The sequence below is a fragment of the Pyrgilauda ruficollis genome, unplaced genomic scaffold (assembly GCF_017590135.1).
Source record: "Pyrgilauda ruficollis isolate IOZ18807 unplaced genomic scaffold, ASM1759013v1 scaffold23, whole genome shotgun sequence".
Taxonomy (NCBI): Eukaryota; Metazoa; Chordata; class Aves; order Passeriformes; family Passeridae; genus Pyrgilauda; species Pyrgilauda ruficollis.
The window spans coordinates 9,265,758-9,290,067 of NW_024522539.1; the positions used below are offsets into that span (position 1 = coordinate 9,265,758).

At 39.7% G+C, this 24,310-nt stretch overlaps 2 protein-coding genes across 7 annotated transcripts; one reads left to right on the forward strand and one right to left on the reverse strand.

Moving 5' to 3' along the window:
* Positions 1-1,390: 1,390 nt before the first annotated feature.
* On the reverse strand, positions 1,391-22,089 carry GABPB1 (GA binding protein transcription factor subunit beta 1). 6 transcript variants are annotated; one of them, XM_041468972.1, is made up of 10 exons: positions 16,074-16,204; positions 15,105-15,208; positions 14,664-14,771; positions 13,693-13,860; positions 13,032-13,226; positions 11,793-11,940; positions 11,335-11,448; positions 9,475-9,660; positions 8,104-8,219; positions 1,391-3,178 (listed from the first exon to the last, which is right to left on the reverse strand). In XM_041468972.1, exons 3-10 carry the CDS (start codon positions 14,769-14,771, stop codon positions 3,026-3,028), a joined length of 1,188 nt encoding a protein of 395 aa, XP_041324906.1. In that variant the 5' UTR covers positions 15,105-15,208; positions 16,074-16,204; the 3' UTR covers positions 1,391-3,025. The 6 variants fall into 6 exon arrangements, with proteins under 6 accessions (XP_041324906.1, XP_041324908.1, XP_041324904.1 ...); XM_041468974.1 differs by lacking the exons at positions 15,105-15,208; positions 16,074-16,204 and adding an exon at positions 21,446-22,089; XM_041468970.1 differs by lacking the exons at positions 15,105-15,208; positions 16,074-16,204 and adding an exon at positions 21,208-21,410.
* LOC121354386 (ESX-1 secretion-associated protein EspI-like) lies at positions 20,591-22,756 on the forward strand. The gene is made up of 2 exons (XM_041468977.1): positions 20,591-21,111; positions 22,086-22,756. The coding sequence occupies exons 1-2, from the start codon at positions 20,591-20,593 to the stop codon at positions 22,174-22,176; spliced, it is 612 nt and encodes a 203-aa protein (XP_041324911.1). The 3' UTR covers positions 22,177-22,756.
* The last annotated feature ends 1,554 nt before the right edge of the window (positions 22,757-24,310 follow it).

Below are 24,310 nucleotides of genomic sequence, written 5' to 3' on the forward strand. Positions count from 1 at the left end.
ATGCTCTGACACACACACATCAGATTAATGTACTGAAATAAAACCCCAAATTGATAAAAAGGCATTGAGAGAAGTGCAAAAAACTACTGCATATTCATCTGTTTTATCTCATATTGCTCTGGAAACAGGAAAAATGTAATGAGCTGCCCATGTGTTTAATAGGAATTTATGAACATCTCTTGGCTGTACTGTAAATGATCCCACAGAGGAACAAGCTAAGAAGGGACAGGCATCAAGCACAGGACCAACTCAAAATGATCCCAAAGTTCTCAAAACCCCTGATTTTAGCTCATTACAAGTGATTAATATGCTAATATATATGGACAGCTGTTCAAAGAAACAGATGGTAGCTAATTACGTTATGTTTTTAATTTGGAACAGCAAATAAGGAACAATATTTTTAACAATGTTTTCAGAACTAAACTATATAAGAAATATTTCGTGTAACATATACCCTACTTTAGCTCAAAGGTGACAGCTTCATTGGGTTCATCTCTTGTTCTGTGCAGAAGAGAACAAACAGCAGGTCCCGTTCGGAACTAAAATAAAATAGCTGATAATGGATTACAGGCAGGGTAAATATTGCTGGTGATAAATAAGGTTTTATTATAGCTACGCTGCACTCAGGGTTTTGTTATGGACAATGAGGAATAGAATATTTGCTCACAGGAAACAGAATGAATAGAAAAGGTTCATTTCATTGTTTGCTGCCAACATCTGCTGTCACAACCGTGGGAAACTCTCCACTTGGATGCTGCCACTATCACCACTCAAACAGTGCCACTCTTATCATTAGTAAGAAATCACAGAGATTACACTGTTGTTAAATGTGTGGGATGTGAGGACACAAACATTATTTTAATCACAAAATAATTCATTGGAGCAACGTCTAAGCAGCACATTTCCCTTGGCTAACTGGTTCCTCAATCTGCTAATGACATAATGGGTAGTTCCTGAAAAAATCCCTAAAATAGAGCAATTTCCAGTTAACCATTGCACAAGGTTTGCTTCAAGTCCTAGTACTAACATGATGATGCCCTTGAAAATAATTCTTCTAAAACTCACCACCATAGATTTCCCATTTCTATCTTTTGATTATTTTTAGTTTGAATTTGCCAATCAAAATCAAACTTACCAAACATGTAACAATACAAATATATTTAGAATTTTTCCTAACTGCCAAATCTATAAACTCAAGTCAAATTTTGACCAGTTTGATGAAGTTTTGTACAGTACAATGTAATTCTTTCCCCATTCCTCCCTCCTACCATTTAAGGCCATTTTATACCCACAACTGGTTTTTTCATGTTTTTCCAGATGTCTGACACAGAACAGCTTTGACCTTCTCATTCACACACAAACCAATTGAACTGATTCTACACTATATATATGTGGAAAAGATATTTAATTGTAAAATAGAAAAAGTAGGCCAGAGTACAGTTTTAAGGGTAATTCTTCCGTGTACAGTATAGATAAACCAGACTTTTTGCTTAAGTTTATATAAACAATTCCATAAAAGCAGTGAACATGGAACAACAAAGCAAAGCACAAAGAGTTTTATCTTACAAAAAACGGATCTGCACAGTACTTCAAAATTTAATGTAACACAGCACTGAACAATCTTAAGGCAGCTCAGTCTAAGCACAGGACTAGAAGCCAGGAACTCCTGAGATCCATCCCCAGGTGACCACAGATCACGTGGTGGTAAGCCAGTCATTTAACACTCCCTCATGTTGCACTTAAACCAGTTATAAAATTGAGACAATAACACTCACTTACCTGCCTCAGGCAGAGCAGTAAGGGTTCTTTAAAAGATTTTACAATGCTCTGAAGATGTAACGTGCCATATAAATTTTAAGCATAATAGATTACTGCACAGACATACACAAACACAGTATCACAGTGAGGAACAATGATGCTGGCTAGGAAGAGCATCACTACAACATAAAAAAATTACTCGTCCAATTGCGTAATTAAAATGCAAAAGTCCATTAAAAAAAATGTATCACTGAAGTAATTTCAAGGTTATGGGGGAAGAGAGACCAATAGGGATATTCTAAAATAGCTAGTATTTGTGTTCCAGTGGAGACGTTCTTTTCTATTCATGACTGAACTTTAAATGTTTGTACATGAAAATCGTAAGACACACAAAGCGAAGTTCCAACATCTCCACTACCAAATTTTGCCTCTTAATATGTAAATTACGATACTTTTTTGTTCTTCTTAATTACAAATTACATTCTTCCAAGAAATATACCATCCACAATAAAACTGGCTGCTAGCTTACTTCAAATGACCTATAGGCTAAACATTTTTCTCATAATTTTTCTCATCTTTGCTGAAAAATACCTATGCAAGATGTATGTGTAGAAATTATAAAAACATGCAGCATATGTACAAACTGAAAAGTTTAAAAAATATTAGCTTCATATACATGTAAATCTACTTGGATATATCTGAAATTAAATATAAAAATTTCACCACCTAAAATAAAAAAAAAAACCAACCAAAAATGGTTTTCAGAGAATCTGAGACAACTACTTAAAGCTGTACAAAGATTTCCACCTGGAAATGTCTTATTCAGAGAAGTTGAGCTGTTATCATGTAGAAATAACTGTTAATTAATTTTGTCACATAATCAAATTTCAAATTGTCAGCTGAAATCAACATCACCCTTAAAACTGTTCTGTTTTTCAGAAGTTAGATTCATACTAAAATCAAAAATTTCACAAAAACATTGGCTTTTCATGTTTCTGGATCCCTTCAAAAAGATTTATCAACTCATTTTGAAACTGTAAAAAAACCAACTATTTACAGTATTTAATTTTAAATACTTTTCACAATTTCTAAATTCAGAGTTTTTATGTTACAAGAAATCAATCAGAGCTCACGGCTTAAGTCCAGTTATCAACTTGTAGCATCTTCTCTATCATGAAATCCCATGGCTGTACCTATATAGTGTACAGTTCAAGATTGTACTGCAGGTTTTTGAAAGTAACAGGCTTTGCAGTGTGTTCATTTTTTATTAAACAGCTTCTTTATTAGTCTGGAGGCGGTTCATTGCCTCTAACTTCTGCCGATAGGCCTCTGCTTCTTGTTCCTTCTTTAGAAGCTGCTGACGATATTTTTGTGCTTCTCTGTTTGCCTCATCCAGCTGTTTCTGAAGAGTTTCTCTTTCCTATTAGAAACAGAACCAGCAATATTTTGTCAAATAAGTATCAAATACAAGCTAAAATGGCAAATACTTTTCCCTCTACATGCAGTTCAAGTGTTGGGGGATCATGGAGAAGCTGTTCAGTTCTTACTCGGGCAAACCTGTATGAATGCTGCTGTGCAAATTAGACCCCAATTATCAACCAGCCAACTCCCCACACAGGGCTGCACGTGTGGAGAGAGTAAACCCCAGTCTACTGAGCTGCAGAGGTACCATGCAAATCTTCACCAACAAAGAGCTAAATGAAAAAAGCGGAAGCGTGGAGATTAAATACTAACAGAATATATTAACATTTCTCCAATCATTCAATCTAACAGGCTTGTCCCTTGCTGTTGTATACCTAATCAGACAGTAAAAATGACAAGCTGTTACCTATCAGCCATCTGCACTGGAGCATCAGCTGCCCACTGACCAAAGCATAAACCAAACGTTAAAAAACCAAAATCATCAACCTGTTTCCAAACAGGGATTGATACTTTGCAATCCAGATGTCTAATCACATCCCCAAGGACACAATATCTTTATGAATTAACAGGCAATTAGCCAGATAAGCTTTTTTTCCTTTTAAAAGCAGCTAGTAAAGAAATCCTTAAGTAACTGCAGAAATCCTGCATACAAGTTTGCTGGGGGTGGATATAAAATGGTTTCCAAGCAAAATGATCCAGGAAATGCCACATCCTCTGAAGCTGCCTTAGAAACTAAGGAGAACACATTTCAATCTCCAGTGATGCAGGTACTGTCATTTTGTCTGATGTTGCTCTGAGCCCAACTGAAAAAGCAATTTGCTTGGGAAATAGTTTTGTTTTGATCAAATATTCAATCAAATACCATTTCATTGAAGTGCATCATACTTTTATGAGTAAGGCAGTATTGGATTTAAAATCATTCTTTCCACTGTAGCTGTTAAGTAGGAACAGTAAGGAAGGTTGCCAGAGAAACAAGCCATCTTCCAGAGAAACAACTTATCAAAAAACTGAGGTCCAGTGAAAGCAAGTCATCTTTTCACCACATTCCCATCCCAGCAGTTCAATATCACATTCCCATTTAATACCTCTAACAGCTGTTAGAAGTTCCAGCCCCCCACACTCCCCTAAGAGCATCCCTATTCTTCTTCTCTGATGCACTCACATATTTTCATGGTCAGAAAAATACAAAAATACTCTGCCTCCCTTCTACTTGCTACTGTTCTCAGTACTTGTCACAGTCACATTTAGCAGTCACATGTCAGCAGAATGTGCTTAAATACAATGACAGAGGTGGTCAGATCATTGCAAACAGCAGCACCTGAACAGCAAAAACAACAGGTGAAGATGATATTAACAGGTTATAAAGAGACTAGCTAGAACACATAACAAACTCCATTAAGTGCAACTTGATTTTCCAAGGGGTTTTAAGAGCTGAAGGCAGCAGGCTAGGGTTTGCTTCATTTGGAGCATATGCTAATAAAATGAGAGCTCATCTCATTTTGCCTACTTATTTGAAAAGAAGTTCAGCTTCCAGCTCTGAAAAATTGGATTCTGCTTTTAAGGCAACTTTAAGGATGGTAAGCCCATGTAGCAACTAGCCTGGCAGATGCCAAATGAACAGCAGAGCCTCCACCTCAGAGGATCTGAAACACACCAATGATCCTCCAGCACCAGCCCAGCCAAAACCTACTACTATTTCCAGAAATTCTCTCTGTAGCATGAGGGGACCAACAGCTTATGTAAAACAGCCTCATGGATTAGAGCCTTGGTGAACAGAGCTACAAGAAAATTTCCAGGAAATTAGTCAAAACAGTTGATCCTTCCACATGAGGAAAGCAGCCTTTCCTTTTTGAAGGCTGGGATGTACTGAGCTAGGCATTATCTCTCCCATGAATTGGTCTCATAAAAACCATCAAAAACCTAATACTGTCAAGAAGCAAAGCTGCTGTATCTGCTGGCCTGCACAGAAATAAGAACCATTGGTATTCACTGGCAAGAATTCCTGTGGTGCATTACAAACAGCAAGGGGCTATCCCTGCTATGGAATGTGTGCAAACATTTGGGGATGGAATCACTGCTGTGGAGTGTGCACACTGCAAACATTTGGGAGTGGGGAGGTTCTTGAACAACATTTTAAGAGTATTTCCCACAGAAGAGAACTAGAGCTGCATACCCAAAAGCAGTACAGCACGTTAAGGAAAGGGTAAGAAAAAATGGAAAAACCCCAAGTCTCCAAAGCATGGCCAAAAGATAAAACCAGTATCTACCAGACAGACTAGCAATTCAAAGCACATGGATTAGTCCAGCAGCTAACAGGTGTAGCTTTTAGACTGTCACAGTCCCAACAAACAGAATGAGTTAAGGAGGTGAAGCCAACTATTCTGTGTGACTAGGCAGTGGAAAGAGCCCAATGCTTCTGGAGGAGCAACACATATCTACTGAGGACTCAGTGGTCAAAACTGGTTCTTTAACTTTGACATGTAGTACAGAGAGGACATTATCTCATCTATCAACTTAATCAAACCCAGAAAATGTTCTTGGGACATTCTTTAGAACACAACCAGAAGTGTTCTAAAGATCTGGAGTCCTTTTGTATCACCTACCCAGATAAAAATCAAATTAGAGGATGCTCAGTGTTCTAAAGAAAACTTCCATTTTACCAGGGAATTTTCTTCATACATGTAATTCTCATTGACAATAGGAACACCTATAACTAAAATAATCAACCACTCTTTAAACAACACACAGACACGGGATATGAATCCATGAATTATATAATTAGCTTACAATTATGATTATTTTTTAATCTAATCAAATGATAGTCCTGGTTCTAATGCATGTCACCTTTCAAACATGGAACATGGGAGAAACAGTCAAATAAAAGAATGAAAATAAAGATCACTATGTGTTAATGAATTATGCATGAAAATGGAAAACAGAGTATCTATGCGACAGGGTTTTTTTGCTGCCATCCTATGTTTAAAATATCAAACTGCTTAGGAAAACTGCTGTCAATCTACAAAATGAGCTGAAACATTTTAACTTCACAGACCTGGAACAGAAAATTTAAAAACACCACTACAGCTTTAGTTGTTCCACAATACTTTCTCAGGAAAGTTGGTCACCTCACATGAATGAGAGGATTTTCAACTACAAAAACTTTCAAACTACAGTAAATTGTTCACACATTATGAACTTAAAACAGCTGAAAAAAGCATTCAGCCTTGAATCAACCTTTATGATAAAATAAAGGAATGAATTAGAGTGAGGCAAAGAAAACAAACGTTTTCTGCATTTCCACATTCTAAAATATTTTTAAATACTTTAATGAGGGGAAGGGTCCCACTCCAAATTTAAATATCTACCACTGTTTGTGATGAAGAAATTTGAAGTGAACCAACTTTGTGTGCACTTCTTTAGCAGCAGTGTCCACTGCTACAAAAGTAAGGTAGTACCATACCCCTGTGAGCCACAACAAGGCCCCTAAAGACAACTGGCCTTCACACAGAGGCAGAGGTCTGCATGTGCACTTCCAGTTGTACAGGCAGGGGCAAGAAAGTCATCAAAACTTCCACTTAAAAGTAACAGACCAAGTAACTCATCTAAATCAACTTCTTTCAATATTTGAGAAATATGTTTAATATATATAAATAAAACTGGTAATCCCCGTAAAAGAATTATTGGGGATTTTTATACCAATTATCTGTAATTAAGAACAGGTCAATTTATCCCTTAACCAATCTGGATTTTTTTAAAAATTCATTTAACAGAATTACTAAAATACTTAAGGAAATGTAATTTCCTTTATGAATAATTCAGGCAGATTTTTAAAAGTGTCAACAAAAGAAATGCTTTTATTGTAACAGTCATACATTTTAAAAAATGCAGCAAGAAAATTTCAACTGTCAGGATAATCTGTAATGACCACAAAGCTGCAAAGACCAAAAGTATTTGATGCAACAACTTAGGGACATGGAAAATAAATGATGAGAGGTGGTAATTATTGTTATTAGACATGGATAACATACAGCACATACTGTACAACAAAAAGTATTCAATTAGGCACAATTTGATAATATGAACAGAAGTTGGAGAATACAACCTTTGATAAATGAAATATCATGGAGTTGACAAAATGAGAACTTACAGTCTAGTCAAAGCAGACAGCAATTTTCATAAACTTTTGACCAAAACTGGTCAGCACAGTTAGAAGTAACAGGAAAAGGAATGAGATGGTTGACCTTTTGTGGCTAGTATAAAAAAAGCTACAATTTAAAATTGAACAGCTACATCCATTTGTCATATAAAAAGGAAAGAGCTCTTAACATTTTTTAGGTCTTTTGCAGTATAGTTTTAAAAAAACCAGATGGTGCAAAGTTGTGTAGGAATAAACTGCTTCAAAATTAAAAAAAAAAGGTGGGGGACACCACACAGATAAAAATTAACAAACACAGAATCTTACTGTTTCACACTTCCATCAACAGTTATCTAGATACCATGAATGGAAAGGAAACATTGCTAAAAATGATCTCACAATCAGAAGCATGTGGCTGTAACAGAAAGATGAGGGTACAGTGCTCTCATTCACTCCTAGCGGAAAAAGTCAAGTCACTCGATAATGTATCAGCACCCAGTTTTAAAAACCAGCTAGTGATCTTCAAGAAAAACAAAAAAAAAGTTCTCATATACCTAAACAAGTGTCACTTTTACATGCATGACCACAGGATCAAGCAAACAGCCCTCCTATTTTCTTTTTACAACAACTTTGTAAAAGATGAATTTCAGTTACAGGAGAGACTGAACAAGTTGCATGTTTCACACAATTCATTCTGTAGCAACACAGAAATTAACCTCCTGAACAATACAAAAAGCATAACCAGTCCTGAACACTGTTCAACACAGATCACGTAATATACTCCTTACTTCTATTTCTGCAGACTCCACACGATTTTCAACAATCTCAATGCACTGTCTCTTCACTGGCGGTTCTTCACTTATTACAGTTTCTTCAGCAATGTCTGTTGCTGGAACTGTTAACACTGAAAATGTATTTGTACATGTAAATACATTTACTTCAAACAATATTTACACTAAATAAGCAAAAAATGCAGATACTTTTTCTTGTGAAAACATATCTATAAAATAAAGTGCATGATAAGCCCAGTGAAAATCTACTAAAAATTTTCGTTTGTATACTACTTAAGAACTTTAAAATTCCTCATTGTTGAAGCCTACAGTAATTAGCTCTGGAATATCACTGCCATTTTTCACAGAGTAAACAGACATGGCAGAGGACTGCAGCAGAGTCACCAGCCTGTCAGCTCTTAACTTCCGCAGCAGACCATTTAGATAATATTTCTTGAATAAAGACTAAACACAAATCTTTTGTTTTGATTAATACACATTAAGTAATCTAAAAATCCAGTAGTTATTAGTCATTAATAAGAAAATCAGAGCTCTTAGTAAAGTCATACTCTAATTCCTTACACAGCCATCTGGTAAATAAATGTAACTGTCACCTCAGTAGCTATCTACAGCCACTCACTCAATGACAACAAGGTGTACTAGCTCAGGCAGACTGTGAGCCAAATAATTTGCCTCCTGTGTACAACTCTTCCAGCTTCACACTGGGAGTCCTCATGAAGAAACCAGAGAAGGGATCATTTTTATCTAAACAGTGCCAGGAGATCTTTAAAAGAAACCACCCAAAGCCTACACATCACAAAAAACGGTTTATCACACTAGCAGCTTCTACAAAGTACATATGGCCCCCAAAAAAAAATTGTGTCACTCTGGCTTCACTGGTTCTGTCAGTGCTGCTCTAAAACTTGAGGCATGTAAGACCTGACATTTGTCAGGTCAGTGTGTCAGTGTACTGACACTCCATGGGACTTGCACACATTGCTTAATGCATCAGATTTCTAAATCCAAGCCTCACCTCCCCACAGTATTTCCAGTAATGCAATAGTGTAAGAATTAGAAGAAGGTCTTTGTTTTTCTCCATCATCTAGTTTCTGTAACAAGTTTGCAAAAATTAAACTTACTGAAGGCAAAGCAATGTTAAATGTCCCATGTCTCCTCCATAGTTTAGTAACTCTTCTATTCTCTCTCCTAAAGCAGAGGCTCAGCTGACATGTTAACCCACTGAACTGCAGACGCTTGTGTCTGAGCCTTCTCTAATATAAGAATTCATAGAAGTAAACAAAATGGTCCAAGCTATTTGCACCTAAAAAGTCATTACTATTACTGTAGCTAAAACAGTTCCTCAAGCTGGAATCACAAGTGTGCACTCACCTTGCTGCCCATCTGGCATGGTCACAATGATGGGCTGCCCTATCCCACTGGTTGGAATGGAATGCAGGTTACCCAGCTGAATGCCATCTGTAACTATGGTAATAACCTGCTGACCTCCAGAACTGACCACTTGCTGAATGGCCCCATCCACAGATTCTGCAGTCACAACTTCTTCTGTGGCCACAACTAGCAACAGATTAGTAAAGGAATTAAGTCAATTTATAAGTGAAAGTTTTATGATTTCAAATGCATTTTTGTACAGCTGAGAAAACATTTATTCCATGGCTTTCATAACTTGACCCCCCTGATAAATACTTTACTATGCATTATATTTTAAATAGAGTCTTTCATCGGGCCAACATAAAGCACTCACATTTTGACATTTACATGCAACACCATCCTTGCTCAATATAATAATATTGACATACCCCACTCAAAATTGATGCTTTGGGGTCAGTGTTAACAAGTCAGCAAGAACAGCAGCTGCTTTTAAGAACACAAAGAATTTCTGCATTGTACATAAGCTGGACTAAGTTACACTAAAAGAAGAATTTAAAAAAATTAACTTGTAATACTACCTTGAAGCTACTTCTCAACCAATGCCTTGCCACTGTATGTCAGGACCCAGCTTAGATTTCTCTACTTAATATAATGGTCTTCAAGATGGTAATAGACTAAAGGACCCCTAGAGAATCTTAAGTTTTGTCTGTACTCCATGAGTACTTCAAACAAGTTTATTTCTTATACAAGGTATGAAACAAGACAAAACGAAAAGTTGTGCAGAGCTGACATTTTTACACCTTCGAAGAAGAAAGATAAAGCTTAAGAAGTAAAACAAACCTTGTATGAATATAATTTTATAGGTAAAAGTGAAAAATTCAAGCTCAACTATTTCATATTCATGATTCAATAATGAGTATAAAGCAGTGAACTCTTACAGTTCTGTATCACCTCTATAAATCAAGGTAGGACAAGGAAAGTCAGCATTCAGAACTACAGCACATACCCCAGGCTTGCCCTGTATGCTGCAAATGGGGTATTGTGCTACCATCCAACAAGATGCTGAGAAAAAGAGCAAGATCACTGGTAGCACAATCAAGGAAATTCAAGAACACTAGGTCTATATTTTATTTTCAATTTGTCAGGGTAAAAGCAAAGCCTTTGATTTAAATAACAGACATTAGAGTGTTCTCTATCTACAGAGATGAAACTAAAACCCTATAGACTGTGTTGTGATGTTCAAGATGACAGAAGGCAGATAAAACTCTGAAGCTTTCATCTTTTAAGTTAATTACAATATAACATACAAAGAAAAATCACTCTGTAGTTGAAATAATGATTGCAGACATTGTCATCTGAAGATCTTTATGTTTAGAGATTACTGTCCTATAACACTGCTTAAATATTCACAGAGTGTTTATTCAGGAAACCAAAACAGCAACTCCCACATGAATAAGTGGGGTTGTATTGAACTTGATTTGGCTTCCAAGTACAGTCTCAGCAGTAAGAAAGACCACTGTCACAAAAAAGTTGAAATTTCAAGTGCCAATACTAGGTGCTGTGGCAAACAGCTCTGATCTTTCAGTGTCAAACTCAGTGTTGGGTTTTAGTTCTGGAAGGAAACATGGCTAGAACTTCTTCAAACCTTGAAAGAAAAGGGAAGATTTTGTCTAAAAAGAAGCTATTCTACATAAAAAGAAAAAACAGCCCCATAAATATGGTCATTATTCCTCCCTTGCTCGCCTTCCTTATCTATACCCATAGAATCATTATTTACCACACTACTTCACATGCTGAAGGAAACTTTAACTTACGTACTTTAAATTTATTAAATTAGTTTGAATTACTTAGCTTTCTAACCTGGTGTTTCTGAAGAATTAGACAGTGGAGCTGATGCTTCTGCTAAAGCTGCCAACGTAGCTAATACTGATGTTGATGAATTTCCAAACTGTACAGCAGATACTCCTGTTTCATCTAGAAGGATGAAAAAAAATTAGCTGATAAATTTAAAACCAGCAAAGTCCCTTTTTCTATTTTTATTGCACTGAAACTTCTAGCACACACTCCATTTTCAGCAGCATTCTGCTGAACCAAAGTGCTATTCTGAAGTGAAGTTTGTTAAGCAAATAGAACTTCTGATAATTTACGTCTGTGAAGATTGTTGTTTTAGGTATGTACATATTTACAACACACAAAAAACACTGACAAGGAATATGGTAACTATTCTTACCACTGTTTTTCCTCACACCTTTTCACTAAATGGTGAAAATCAGAGAAAGTATAAAATCCCAGTAGCTATCCTTTAGGCATGTAAATACCTGTTCTATTGGATGTATTTGCAGAAGATACCAGACCTGTTAGGTTCACCACCCCTCCAGGTCCGATGATGAACTGCGGCGTGGCTGCGTGTATCGTCACAGTGTCCGGGCTCTCGGGATTCGTATTGATTTGGTTCTGCATTGCAATCTGGGACACAAAGGTAACAACATCATTCCCACTGCAGGTATAAAGGAGCTGTTGACCTTGTGTAAGAGCTAGAATTCTTGCATGCTTCACACAAACAAGGAGGACCTCCCTCATTATACTCATGCAATACACATACATCATGTCCTATCTCCAAGTACAGAAGAAACTTCTTTTTTGGTTGAAATCTAAAGAGAGTGAGTCTATTGGAGTGAAAGAGTTTAACAACACACCACTACTTGTCCCTACCAGTTATGTAGACAGTGAGGACAAGGTTCTTTTGCAGATATGCAAGCTCACTTATCTAAAAGAGAAGTCTGAAGAACCAAGACTTCTGGGGCAGATACATATCATGAAAAGCTACATTGACAGATTTGCAATTGCCCCGCAACGGACATGGCAGTCGTTTTGTCTTTCTATGAATTATTACTAACTTCTGTTTACTTCACCCTTTCTGCAAGGAGGAGGAGGCTAAAGGAACACACCAGACACATATTTAAAGACATAGGGAGGCTACAGATTTATAGAGTGGCATAATTTATACAGCGGATATTTTTCATTTGCTTTCATTCTTTACTCAGTAAGACTTATCACTTAATTTGCCTTTAACAACACTATGAACAGGGAGTACACATTTCCATGAAATTATCTATTAAAATAAATTATCCAACAATTCAATCTTACTTTTCTAATTCTGGAAAAATTGACGTCTTTTCTGTCCTGTCTGAACTCCAACTAGGAAATTAATACCCATATATGAAGCTAACGGAATACTAGGGGATAGTCAGAATCTACTGTCAGAGAAGGCAGTTATTTTTTTACACCTCAGTTGTAAGGAGTCCACCTACCACTGTGTATTACATCACTCAAATTTAAGAAAATAAAGAATACTTATCCTTGACTTTGTAGGTGGAAAATGTTCTTTGACCAAGTAATGTTTACTAATATAAATCTCATTTCATGTAATGAATTAGACTGGAGTGTGGCATTATCAATATATGGTGTCACAGCTGCTACAGTAAAAGCTTAGTTTATGACATATGTAATCAAGTACTTTGCTGCAAGTTCCCTTCACATGAGGAATTAAAAGTTACCTGCAATATTTCTGCAATGTCTTCATTTCCATTGTCTACTGCAATATCTAATGCCGTTTTGCAAAATTTACTCTGAGCATGAACATCTGCTCCATACTTTATCAAGAGTTCTACAACTTCTTGGTGGTGATGCTCTGTAGCCCAGTGAAGTGCAGTCATTTTGAGCATGTCCTTCGCATTGACATCAGCACCATGCTACAAACAAAATCATTACATGAATTATGTCATTAGAAATATCTGAATTAAATAAGGCTGGTCACAGAATGAAGCCCTACATTGTTTTTCTCCATAAGGAATGCCCTGTTATCTTACATTTACATATTTGTTAAAAGTAATCCAATCTATCTACCAAATACATTATTTACCTCAAAAGGATTACAGATTCCCTAAAGTACATCTTATTTCTAAAATCTATTACTCAACACAATATCAAATTAGGGAGTATTCTTATTTTGAAACAGCAGTAAATAATTCACCTGAAATCATGATGATTTTAATGTAAAATAAAGTACAGTTGAATTGGAAAACAAAGCTCCCAATGCGCAAAGTTCAACTATTCACGTCATTTCAATGCTGGTTTCATGACTAAAAGCAAATTGCAAACATCTGATCATAAACCATTGCAATAACCCCACTTCAGACTTGTTTCAGCAGTCTGTACCTTAAGTAAGACTTCTACTATGCTGGCATGGCCTTCTGATGCTGCCATGTGTAATGGAGTTCTGTCCACTTTGGTTCTGGCATCCCGACTCACACCTGCTCGCAGCAGCACTTCTGTGGTGGAGTAATGTCCATACTGTGCTGCTAGATGAAGTGGAGATGTTCCCAGCTGTAATGGAACACAAAACATGCAAATCTAACAGATGTCAGTACGAAGCATTTCTTTTACTCTCAAGATACCAAACCCAGGTGTCAAGCCACCACTTCAAAACCATTTTATCTTGTAGTCTCAAGGAGAGAAGCTGTTGAGGCTTTTACAGAATATGAATGCGGAAGTTTGTTGTTGCTTTCGTTTTACTCTGTTTCTTCTGTATTTTTGACATGTAACATTTCAAGAGGCCTAACCCCATTTTTAGCATTGGTCAACAGGGACCTGTGGAAGTCAATTAAGCCCAACCTCCTACTCAAAACAGAGTTAATTTGGAAGTTAGGTCACTAAGCAGATTAAGGCTCTCAAGAGCTTGTAAACACTCTAGGAATTTTGGGTACCTGACCTCTCTCTACAATCTATTAAAAAATCAGCTCCTCCAAAGGACAACTCAGTACCCCTATATCAGGGAACTCTCAGCTGCACATATTAGGTAGTTAGGACTGTTTTCATAACTCGGACCTCTTACTATACTAAGTGCATAAACACAGTAAGTAGGATGATAGCCGCTTTTTCCCATTAGCCATTCCAAAGTTCATCTTGAAAGTCACCAGAATGAGCTCTTTCACAGTCTGTTACTAAAATCAGTAGGCAGTCAAATGAAGAAACAGACAAGTTTAATTTTGAATTAGACATTAGATTATGTGAATGCAGAATTCCAAGAAGAACTGTAATATAAATGCCAAATTTTAAGAATAGTATTTCTTTCTTCAGGTGAGAAATGTAAGATGATTTACTTTCTCCACTGTAAAAGTTGTCATTACCCAGTCTGTGGTAAAAGGTGCTCCATTTGCCATCAAAATGCGAACTTCATCATCTTGACCTGCTCGTGCAGCTTCTAAAAGTTTCTTTCCCAAATCTACTAGTGACATCTAGTGAAGAACAAAAAGGAATATAAGGACAAAATAATAACATTAACACTATTTTAAATACATACATGTTGCCTTTTATTTTAAGTTATTATTTCTGAACTACTCTGAAAAGATCAGAAACTGGAGGTGGTATTTTAGCCATGAGAACATGCTTTATTGATTGCAATAAGCAGTTTGATTTTAGAATTACTTTTGCCAACCAAACAGAACTGATATTGGTGTGAAGATTTCAGTATGACAATGCTGAAACCACTGTAGCTGTAAAGTTAAACAAAATTTAAACTGAACTGGATGAATATTTCTTATAGCAGGAGGTGGTTTCAAAGCTCTCACCTGATACTGCAACCTTTTGCAGCTTGGTCCAGCTTTCAAACGGTTCTACATCACAGCTGCTATGTCATGCACCCAAAGACACTATATCCACTTATCCAAAATGCCTACATGTATTTAGGGGGAGCCACTATGTAAATGCACTGAGATAGGTATGAAACACAACACTTTTCTGACATCTTGTCCATCACTATTTTTGTTCACCCTGAAATATAATTTCTGTACCTCCAGATGCAAAAACACACAATAAGCATATTATTGTACTACATACAACAGATACATTAAATAAAACCTTTGCCTGAAAACAAATATTACTGCCTGCTTTAACTGTCTACAGTTACTAAAAACATGTGAAGTGTATACTAGCTGAAAACCCTTCACAACGTGATTGGATAACGTCCCTCTTACACCAAGGTTCCATATAATACTTGCAATAATATATGTATACAAATTACACCTGTTTCTGTTGCATCAAAGATGTGCTAGAAACACAACTTTTTAAACATGCCCCATTTCATACTTGCTATTAAATTTGTTTAGTAAAAAAAAAAAAAATCAGAACTAAACCATAACTTATGCAACTAACCAAAAAATGCTGCTGCTAATATTTTAGTATACCTATGGCTATGTTTTCCACTACTAGGATGCTAAAAATGGAATTGCTTTCATCAGTTTAGTTTCCAGTAACAAACAAAGTTAAGCCTGTATTACTAATAACAGCAGTTGTGAGGCCATGCAGCCAATGTCCTACATAAAGTAAAGAGTACATCAGTCTAGGAAAGAAATCCCATTAAACATACAAATCTATCACAAAAACAGTATCTTTAGAAATTTCTCTGTACCTGGCTCAAGTGGCACATTGCTCAATGAACTGAAAGCTGTTGACTTTGGAAGAAACTAGAACAGAGACCAAACTACTGCAAATGCAGCACTGAACACGTATCGGTAGGGCTGTGAACTAGGGCAGATTACCTCTGTCTACAGAACTGACTGCAGGCAGCAATATTCCTGTCACAAAATACTCCATTTATGTCCATCCTTCTGGTACATGTGAACACATTGGTTTGTCTCCAGCCAGAAAGGGAACAGAAGCAGGAAGTGGCAGGACAGGACAAATACTAACAATGGGAAAAGGAAGGGAAAAAGGAATACAGTCAGATGCAGAGGAAGAGACAACAGCTGTCTCTTTTCCATAAAGGAAAAGAGCAGAAGAGAAAATCTAGGAAAGATCCTAAGAAATGGAATAAGAGAAAATCTGTCATACCTGTTAAAAAGAGACACTAGAAGTAATAATACCAAAGATAAGGCAAGAGATGGCACTTGGCAAGTGCAGCAGTGAAATGAAGGAAAAGAGCACTTCCTTTAAATGGGATTTTTTTGGTTTGTTTGTTTTTTTTTTTTTCCCCCAGTGGGGATTGCAAGTTAAGGAAGAAAAGTACACTCACAGACATCCTTTTTCTGGTGGTCTAATACCACCACATCCAGGCCCTCAGAAGCAAAGGGAAGCTGGAAGTTAATTCAAAATACTGAGGTTACAACTAGCTCAGAAAGACAACTATCCATTTTCCATTTATTTTTGGTTTACACAGCAGTAGAGCAAAGGAACTAATAAAATCTCATTTTGGAATTGCTGAATAATTAAAGCTGAAGGTGACCTCTCAAGATCATGTAGTTCAATACCCCAGTCAGAGCTGGCCCAGGGCTCAGTCCTGTTGAGTTTTGAAGGTCTCTCTATGGATGAACATCCTACCACTTCTTCAGCCTCATTCCAGTGTCCAATCACCCCCATGGGAGAGCTACCTTCAGTATATATCCATCTTCCTCCACTAACCAAAAAGACACTCATGATAACAAGTTCTACTTGATGTTTGTTAAACTGAATTAGTCCCGTCCATTTAACAGCCTATTCAGAACCCACTGCCCACATCTATACACTACCAAAATGAACTGCAAAGCTGTTATGAAAACCCTACGCAGCAAAACTCCATCCACCCCCCAAAAAAAATCAATTATGGTGGCCTGCAAAATACCAGTCTCACTCCCAGGAGATGTTACGGACAAACTTCAGATCAACACCTTTTCAGACCCTCCCTGAACTACCTGAATTACTGTGGAGCACAGTCAATGAAAGCACACCAGTTCTCTTCTCAATGCAAAACTAAATAGCTTTATACTACACTTGATAAAAAATGTTCTAATCAAGGAAAAAATAACCTTTCATTACCACATATTCCCTACATTAACCAACACTCTCTTGGTTGATATAAGGTGTTTGTATTTTAAACAAACACAAAGCATCACACGGGTTGGTATATGCCTCACAATGTAGAGTTTTTATTTCAGTTAAAAGAGAAATTAATTAAGTTTTAGTTCTCATGGGGTACTTGGAAGCATGCTTGGGCCATCTAGTGGAAAAAAGGAAAAAACCTCGCAAAATTCCACTGTTCAACTGAAATAATAAAAATCCCACTACACATCACTAATGCACTGACAGCAGCAAAGAGGCATTTCCAACAAAACTCATGCACGTTTAGTCACTTTTAACCAATGAATACTAGCCCTCACAAAATTTCTGAGGAGTAGTCAACCCAAAACTGATTTCCACTTGGAAATGGCAGCCCATTCCAAGGACTGGTACTGTAAGAAACCCCCCAGTGAGAACACACCCAACCTCCCCTATACTCATCCACACTGCTGGGACAGAGAAGAAGGGTCTGCAGAGCCACAACCTCCCATCCCAGAAAACCTTTCCAGCTGCTCTCTCAAGATGGCTCAGCAACACTACAATAGTGCAGCGATACTATCACAGGCAAGATACAATAATACATTTAAAATTGAAATGAGATTGCTATTTCAAAGAGCAGTCTGCTGCTACTCCACAGTGCTAAAATCAACTCTGCTGAACAGTGTTTGAGGGTTCTCTTCACTCTGTCATTTCCATCAAGCTCTGCTGGCATGACAGCTGCGTAACATTTTGCACGAGGACTTTTTTTGAGAATAAAAACATCACTGACTCTGAAATAAAGACTTGAGGCTGTTGGAGTTACTCTTATGGCAATGTGATAATGTTTTCAGACTTCTAAGAGCTCCTACACAAATGTGCGAAGATAGGGTTTTGTCTACAACTGAGTAAATAGGGAAGAGCTTCTACTGGGTTTAGACTTCTCTGGTTTAATCAACTCCTGAACTTCCACATTACTGCAATGTATTCTGCACAATATCATTTGCCAGACACCACAATTAACTGCTAATTAAAAATAACATCAAATTATTATTGCTATTTTACTTATGTTCAAAGGAAAATTTTTCACATCCATCTTAGATTTAGGTTTTTATACACTCTATAAGATCACACTGTTACCAGAAGGGTGTAGAATAGCACTCAACAGGACTTCAGGTGGAACTGTGTGTGAAACAGGCTCCATGGGTAGCAAGTGGAGCTAAAAACCTGGCAGCTTGGGATGCCTGGCTACCACTCCACAGTCTACAGACAACAGAGCAGCAGAGACTGCAGTCCAAATTAAAATCAAGTTTGGCTTAAAATGTTGCAGTGTCTCTCAGAGCGGTGTCCTGCCCCCAAGAACCCAGACCTGTTCCTCTTCTACCACTGCAGTGCTGAGCATCAGCTGGTCAAGATCAACAGGCCCAAAACAGCTGTTGCAGAACATCTGGCAGCATGGAGATCTCCCAGCCCAGCGTTTGTCCCAAGGTGCACTCCTGAAAGGGACATCTGTACTCAGGAGGAGCATGGACTGCAGCAGTGCAGCTTATCAAAGGTACCTGAATCGATACACGTCGTGTCTCTGATAAGGGTTTGAAGAAATCACAAAGTTCCATTAAAGGCTCATTAAACACTTTTCCCTGCTCAAGAGACAGATGGCAGAATTGCACTTAGAAGATGGCTGGAGACCCATCATCTCTCACATCCATTACATTTGGAAAAACAACATCCTTTGAGAATGTCTTTTTCTTTCCACTACTAAAGAAAAAACCAGTTCAACCTGCTTCTTCAGGCATGACCTCCAAAAATGCTAGCACCCTACTGATTTCAACATCTCACAGTATTGCTAGAAATTCAGAATAGCCCTTTCTAACTAATTTTATGTGCCTGTCCACACCAAGATCAATAATATTTTGAAGCTCAGCATAGTTAGCATCTCACGAACATTTTGGAATCATTTTAACATACATATCAATTACCAGTGATTATAGCAACTTACATGGATAAGCTCAAAAAGCTCCTGTCTGGTGAATCAAACATCTTTTGACAATGATTTCACAAGCAATACTTCAAATATTATAAATATCATAGGCTTAGACTATCCACATTTCTATCATGATAGTGAAAATTACACTAATATGTTAATTGCAGTCAGCTCTAATTCCAGTGCTTTCTGCTTTCCTCTGACTGTTGTATTTGTAATTAAATTCTCGCTAGTTTGCTTGAACAGCAACATGACCTTCATGTCAGACATACATCAGATGAAAAATACCTGATCTGAGAAAAGCAAACATTGTTGAATAGCTTAGTGGCAAAGACAGCCAGGCCTGTTATTAATGTAGGTCTGTCCTCCTATTAGGCTCACACATTAACTTAAACAAGCATCAATCAACAATGAACTCAAATAAAAAAAATACTTTTCTACATCTTTTTTTACAAAGGAGAGCACAGATTTGGCCATGATCTGTAACATCTAAAGAGTGTTATGCAACAAGGGTGAACCATTGGCACCAAGATTTGGACTGGCACTGCCAACAAGCTACACAGTTTTCACAAATAAATTTGGCACTAGATACCAAAAAGGTTAATTTGCAGCAGCTGTGATTGACATGAAGAATTCAAGGGCTTGTGATGCAGCCTTTGAACTGTACCACAGCCACAGCCTTAGGAGACCATCTCAGATTGATTAAGCTTGAAAATACCATCAAATAAAAATCATCCACCTCCTACCTACAACATCTGTTTTATCATGAGGAATCTTCCTCGACAGTTTCTGTCTAGCACACAGGCCTAAAAAAAATTCCAACTAGAAAACAAAGTGTTTTCAGCAAAGAAAGTAGGTCATGAACAAGAGCCTCTATTTAGAGTATGCTGATCTGCCACATATACTCTTAACCTTACTCACAAGGCACAGTTATGTTCCCTTACAAATACTTGTATGCATACAAAACTCAGCCAACTGCACAGTCTTACTAATAATTCAGAAGTAACGAGTAACTTAAAATAGGCTGAAGAACTATAGGGTATGCATTCACAACTCTGAGCACATTTAACCCTACTATGGAGCATTCACCGTTAAATCAAAGCCACCTTAGCAAGAAGGTTAAAGGAAAATACACAAACGCCTTAAGAACTACCACAGACGACTTCCTACAGGGGATTTCACCGACGTGCCACCAGTGTCCCACCAACGGAAACTACTTTGACTATTTGGGGAAATCAGAAAAAAAAAACGACAATCCGCACTAACACATCGTATCCCACTTTTATGCTCCCATCATACGCTTTATTAAGAGCCCAAAGCAAGAGTTACAGACTCCGGGTGAGGGGCACTGCGGAGGGGAAACCGCTCCCTTCCCGCCCGAGCCGCCTCTCCCCAGGGCACCTTTGGCGCCAAGCTCGCGCACGCAGCCCCGCCGCCTCAGGAGCCCGGGCCGCGGCCCCGCCGGCCCCCCCGGGGCCCGGGACCGTGCCCACGCGGCCCACACCGCGCTGCCCGGCGGAGAAACCCGCGGGACGAGCCGAGCCCCGCTCTGCCCCTCAGCTCCCGGGGCCCTCGCCGGGCGCGTCGCGCTCGCCCGCGCCCCGCGGGCCGCCCAGGCCGCCGCCGGGGCCCAGCGCGCCGCCCGCGCCCCCCGCGCGGCGGGGTCCCCGGAAGGCCGGCCGGCCGCCCGCTCTCCCCGACAGGAAATCCTGGCTGGGCTGGGCGCTGCGGAGGGAGCCGCGGCGCCGGGTTCCGGGGGAAGTGGAATTATTTTTTACCAGCGAAGAGATCAACTTCCACATCCGGTAACAGGGCCCTATACAAAGGCGCAGACTGACCTGGAAAAGCTTGGCCGGCCCGGGGGGGTGAGGGAGAGACGGGGCGCGGGGACGGGCCCTTACCGTGCTGCCGGCCCGGCCGCCGCCGCCGCCGCCGCACCGACCCGGGGCTCCGCAGGCCGAGAGCCCCACACGAGAGTCCGCGCCGCGCCCGGCGGAGGGACACGGCGGGCGGAGGGGAGTGGCGCGGCTCCGCGCGGCTCTGCCCCACCGCGGGCGCGCGGGCGGGCGCGAGGCGGCGCGGGGCGCCCCGGGCGGGCCCGGAGGGGCGCCCGGCACTTACCATGGGCGCGGGAATTACCTTATTAACACAGACATCGAGGGAAAAGGGGCGCGCGGAGGGATACGGCCTCACCGCCGCACAGCGCGCATGCGCGCCGCCGCGGGGAAAGGCGGGGAAGCGCGGGCTGGAGGGGCCCCGCCATGTTCCGTTCCGCTGCCCGCCCGGCGGGGGCAGGGCCGGCCCCGCGCTCTCGCCGGGCCTGGGCGGCCTCCCTAGAGACAGCTTATGGAATGAGGACAGGGGTCGCTATCCCGGGTTACTCTGTGGCACAGGATGGTGAGGCTTGCGTTTCCCGCCTCTTGGCTGCTGGAGCTCTGCTTGTGCTCCCAGGCGAGGGTACGCTCTTTGAGCATGGACTTCGCAGCCCTGCCTGTCTGAGGCAGGGCTTTAGAGATAATCACGGAATCAAGTCTGTTGGAGAAGGCCTCAAGAGATCATAAGAGTCCAACGTGTGACCCAAAACCACCGTGTCAGCTTAGAGCAAATGCACTGAGTGCCAGGGCCACTCTTCCCTTCAACACCCCCAGGGACGGTGACTCCACCGCCTCCCTGGGCAGCCGGTTTCAATGTCTAATCACCCTGTCTGTGAAGAAATTCTTAATGTCCAACCTAAACCTTCCCTGGCAGAACTCAAAACTATGTCCTCTTGTTCTTGCAGTGGTTACCTGGGAGAGGCTGACTCCCTCCCACACGGCCACAACCTCGGACCTGGACATTGTAAAGTCACCCCTGAGCCTCCTCCAGGCTGAACCCTCAGCTCCTTCAGCTGCTCCTCACAGAACTTGGGTTCCAGGTCCCTTACCAGCTTCATTGCCCTTCTCTGGACCTGCTCCAGCCCCAAAATATCCTTAAATGAAAGGTCTGAGAACTGTATTCAGGGTGTTGCCTCACCAGTTGCAAATATGGGGGAAGGTACACTTTGGGATCATAGAAATAGGACTTGATAGGATTACAGCTCCAAAATAGTCTTCAGTTGTTGCTGCTCCATCAGAGGGCTCTGGCCTTCAGTCCCAGGCTGGTACTGGACCTGACAGCCCAGGCCCTGAAACATTTGTCTCCCAGTTTTGCTTCAACATTACAAAATGGTTGTGCTCACATTCTCCCCAAAGCTGTTGCGAGTCATACATCTGCTACTGTGAAGCACGGATCTCATAATCGTCATCCTTCAGGAAAACATACCAACGACAAAATTCCAGTCTGTTATTTTGGAGATTATAATACCCACTAGATAATCAGAGGATTTTTACGCTGTTTACAGAGCCATTATTATTTGCCTTTGACCTACCTAATGCAGCTTTGTACAAAATACAAATAACAATATTCCAAGCAGTTTCTTCCTGTCACCTGTGGTTTTTTCTGGGCATGCTCAGCCAGAAGGCGGCACTAGAGAACAAATCCAAACACCTTAGGGCTGCCACTGGTCACCCAAGGGTGTGGAAACCTTAAATCCAACCTTCAGCACACTTCTCTTTTGTTGTTGACAAGTGTCTGTGTCTCTCAAAAAGGATTTAGCATGTGATGTTATGACTTTTCATTTAGGAAGTAGTGGTAGACACAAAAAATGTTACAATGTCCTCACAGGCGTTTGCCAATAGGAAGATTGTGGTGTTAGCAGCAGTGCTACAGAAAAGCCAAACTTTCCATATTAATGGCAGTCTTCCAAAGAGGTGAAGAATGCAGTCTGTATTTAGTCCATTAGCACTGTGTATCAGTTTTCATTATTATGATCACAAAATAATCATGTCTAGTTTTTTTGCAGGATTCACCAAAACTACATGTAAGAGAGAGACACTGGATGTCGGATGTAGGCAAGTCAGAACATATTTCACATCTGTAAAGTATGGTTTCTATTTTACCCTGCTTTAGAAGATGTAAATTTCTTTTAGCTAAATAATATAATACATTCTACTAAAAAGCACACCAGTTTCTACTAAAATTATTTTATTTATTTAATACGGCTACACAAGAACATACGTGCTGATAGAAAAATGTGTTCTAACCTGAGGCAACCACAGCATGTTATAACTTAATCAACATTATTAGCGTGTTTTAACAAGCTCTGGAGTGGGGTAAAGCTAATTGCATAGGCAACTCCTCCCCAAACACTTTTCTATATATGGCTGGGGTTTGCCCATACAAGTAAAACCAAAGATTGTATCACGCAACTTTTTCATATAAGAGAAACAATAAAGGGGTTCTCTGAGTCCAGTTTGGATAGCAGTGAATATGACAGTCAACATTAATTTGTACACACCAGTGGACTGACATCAGTGAACTTACCCCTTCCATCTTGTCATAACTTTTTGGCATCACCCACCCTGCTAAAACACATAGAGCAGGTCTGAAAAAGGCACTTACAAGAGCATGGTGTTATTAATATTCAGTTCAGCTTAAAGTTCTTGGAATCTCTTGACTTACTTTGGTATTCACCTTTCTGCACAATAAAGGAGACATATCACTGTTCTCATTTCTCCCAGAACCTTTCACATGCCTGATCACTCACACAGGCTGCAAACTACAGATGGAGAAATTATCTGAGCCTTTCATGTGGCCAGTACCAACCAAAGTTACTGTACCACTAGGTGCTGTGATATAGTTCAGCTTCCTGGGCAAGGAAGCTGAACTATATCACAGAATTATTTTGGAAGGCTACATGGAGAGAGGCATCTCCATGTTTTCTAAACTTCCCTGTTTAGGCTTCAAAACCTCCCTGTTTCCTAAAGTCACTGATGGAAACTGCTCCAGCTCACAAGACATTTCCATTGGCAAAACTGAGTACCAGGTTGAAATGTAGTTGTTGAATCTCCTCACCCTCCAGCACAGTTGGGAGACAGGCCGGGATTGTGGCAGCACAGAGCCTCTCCTCCATTTGTGCAAGATCTC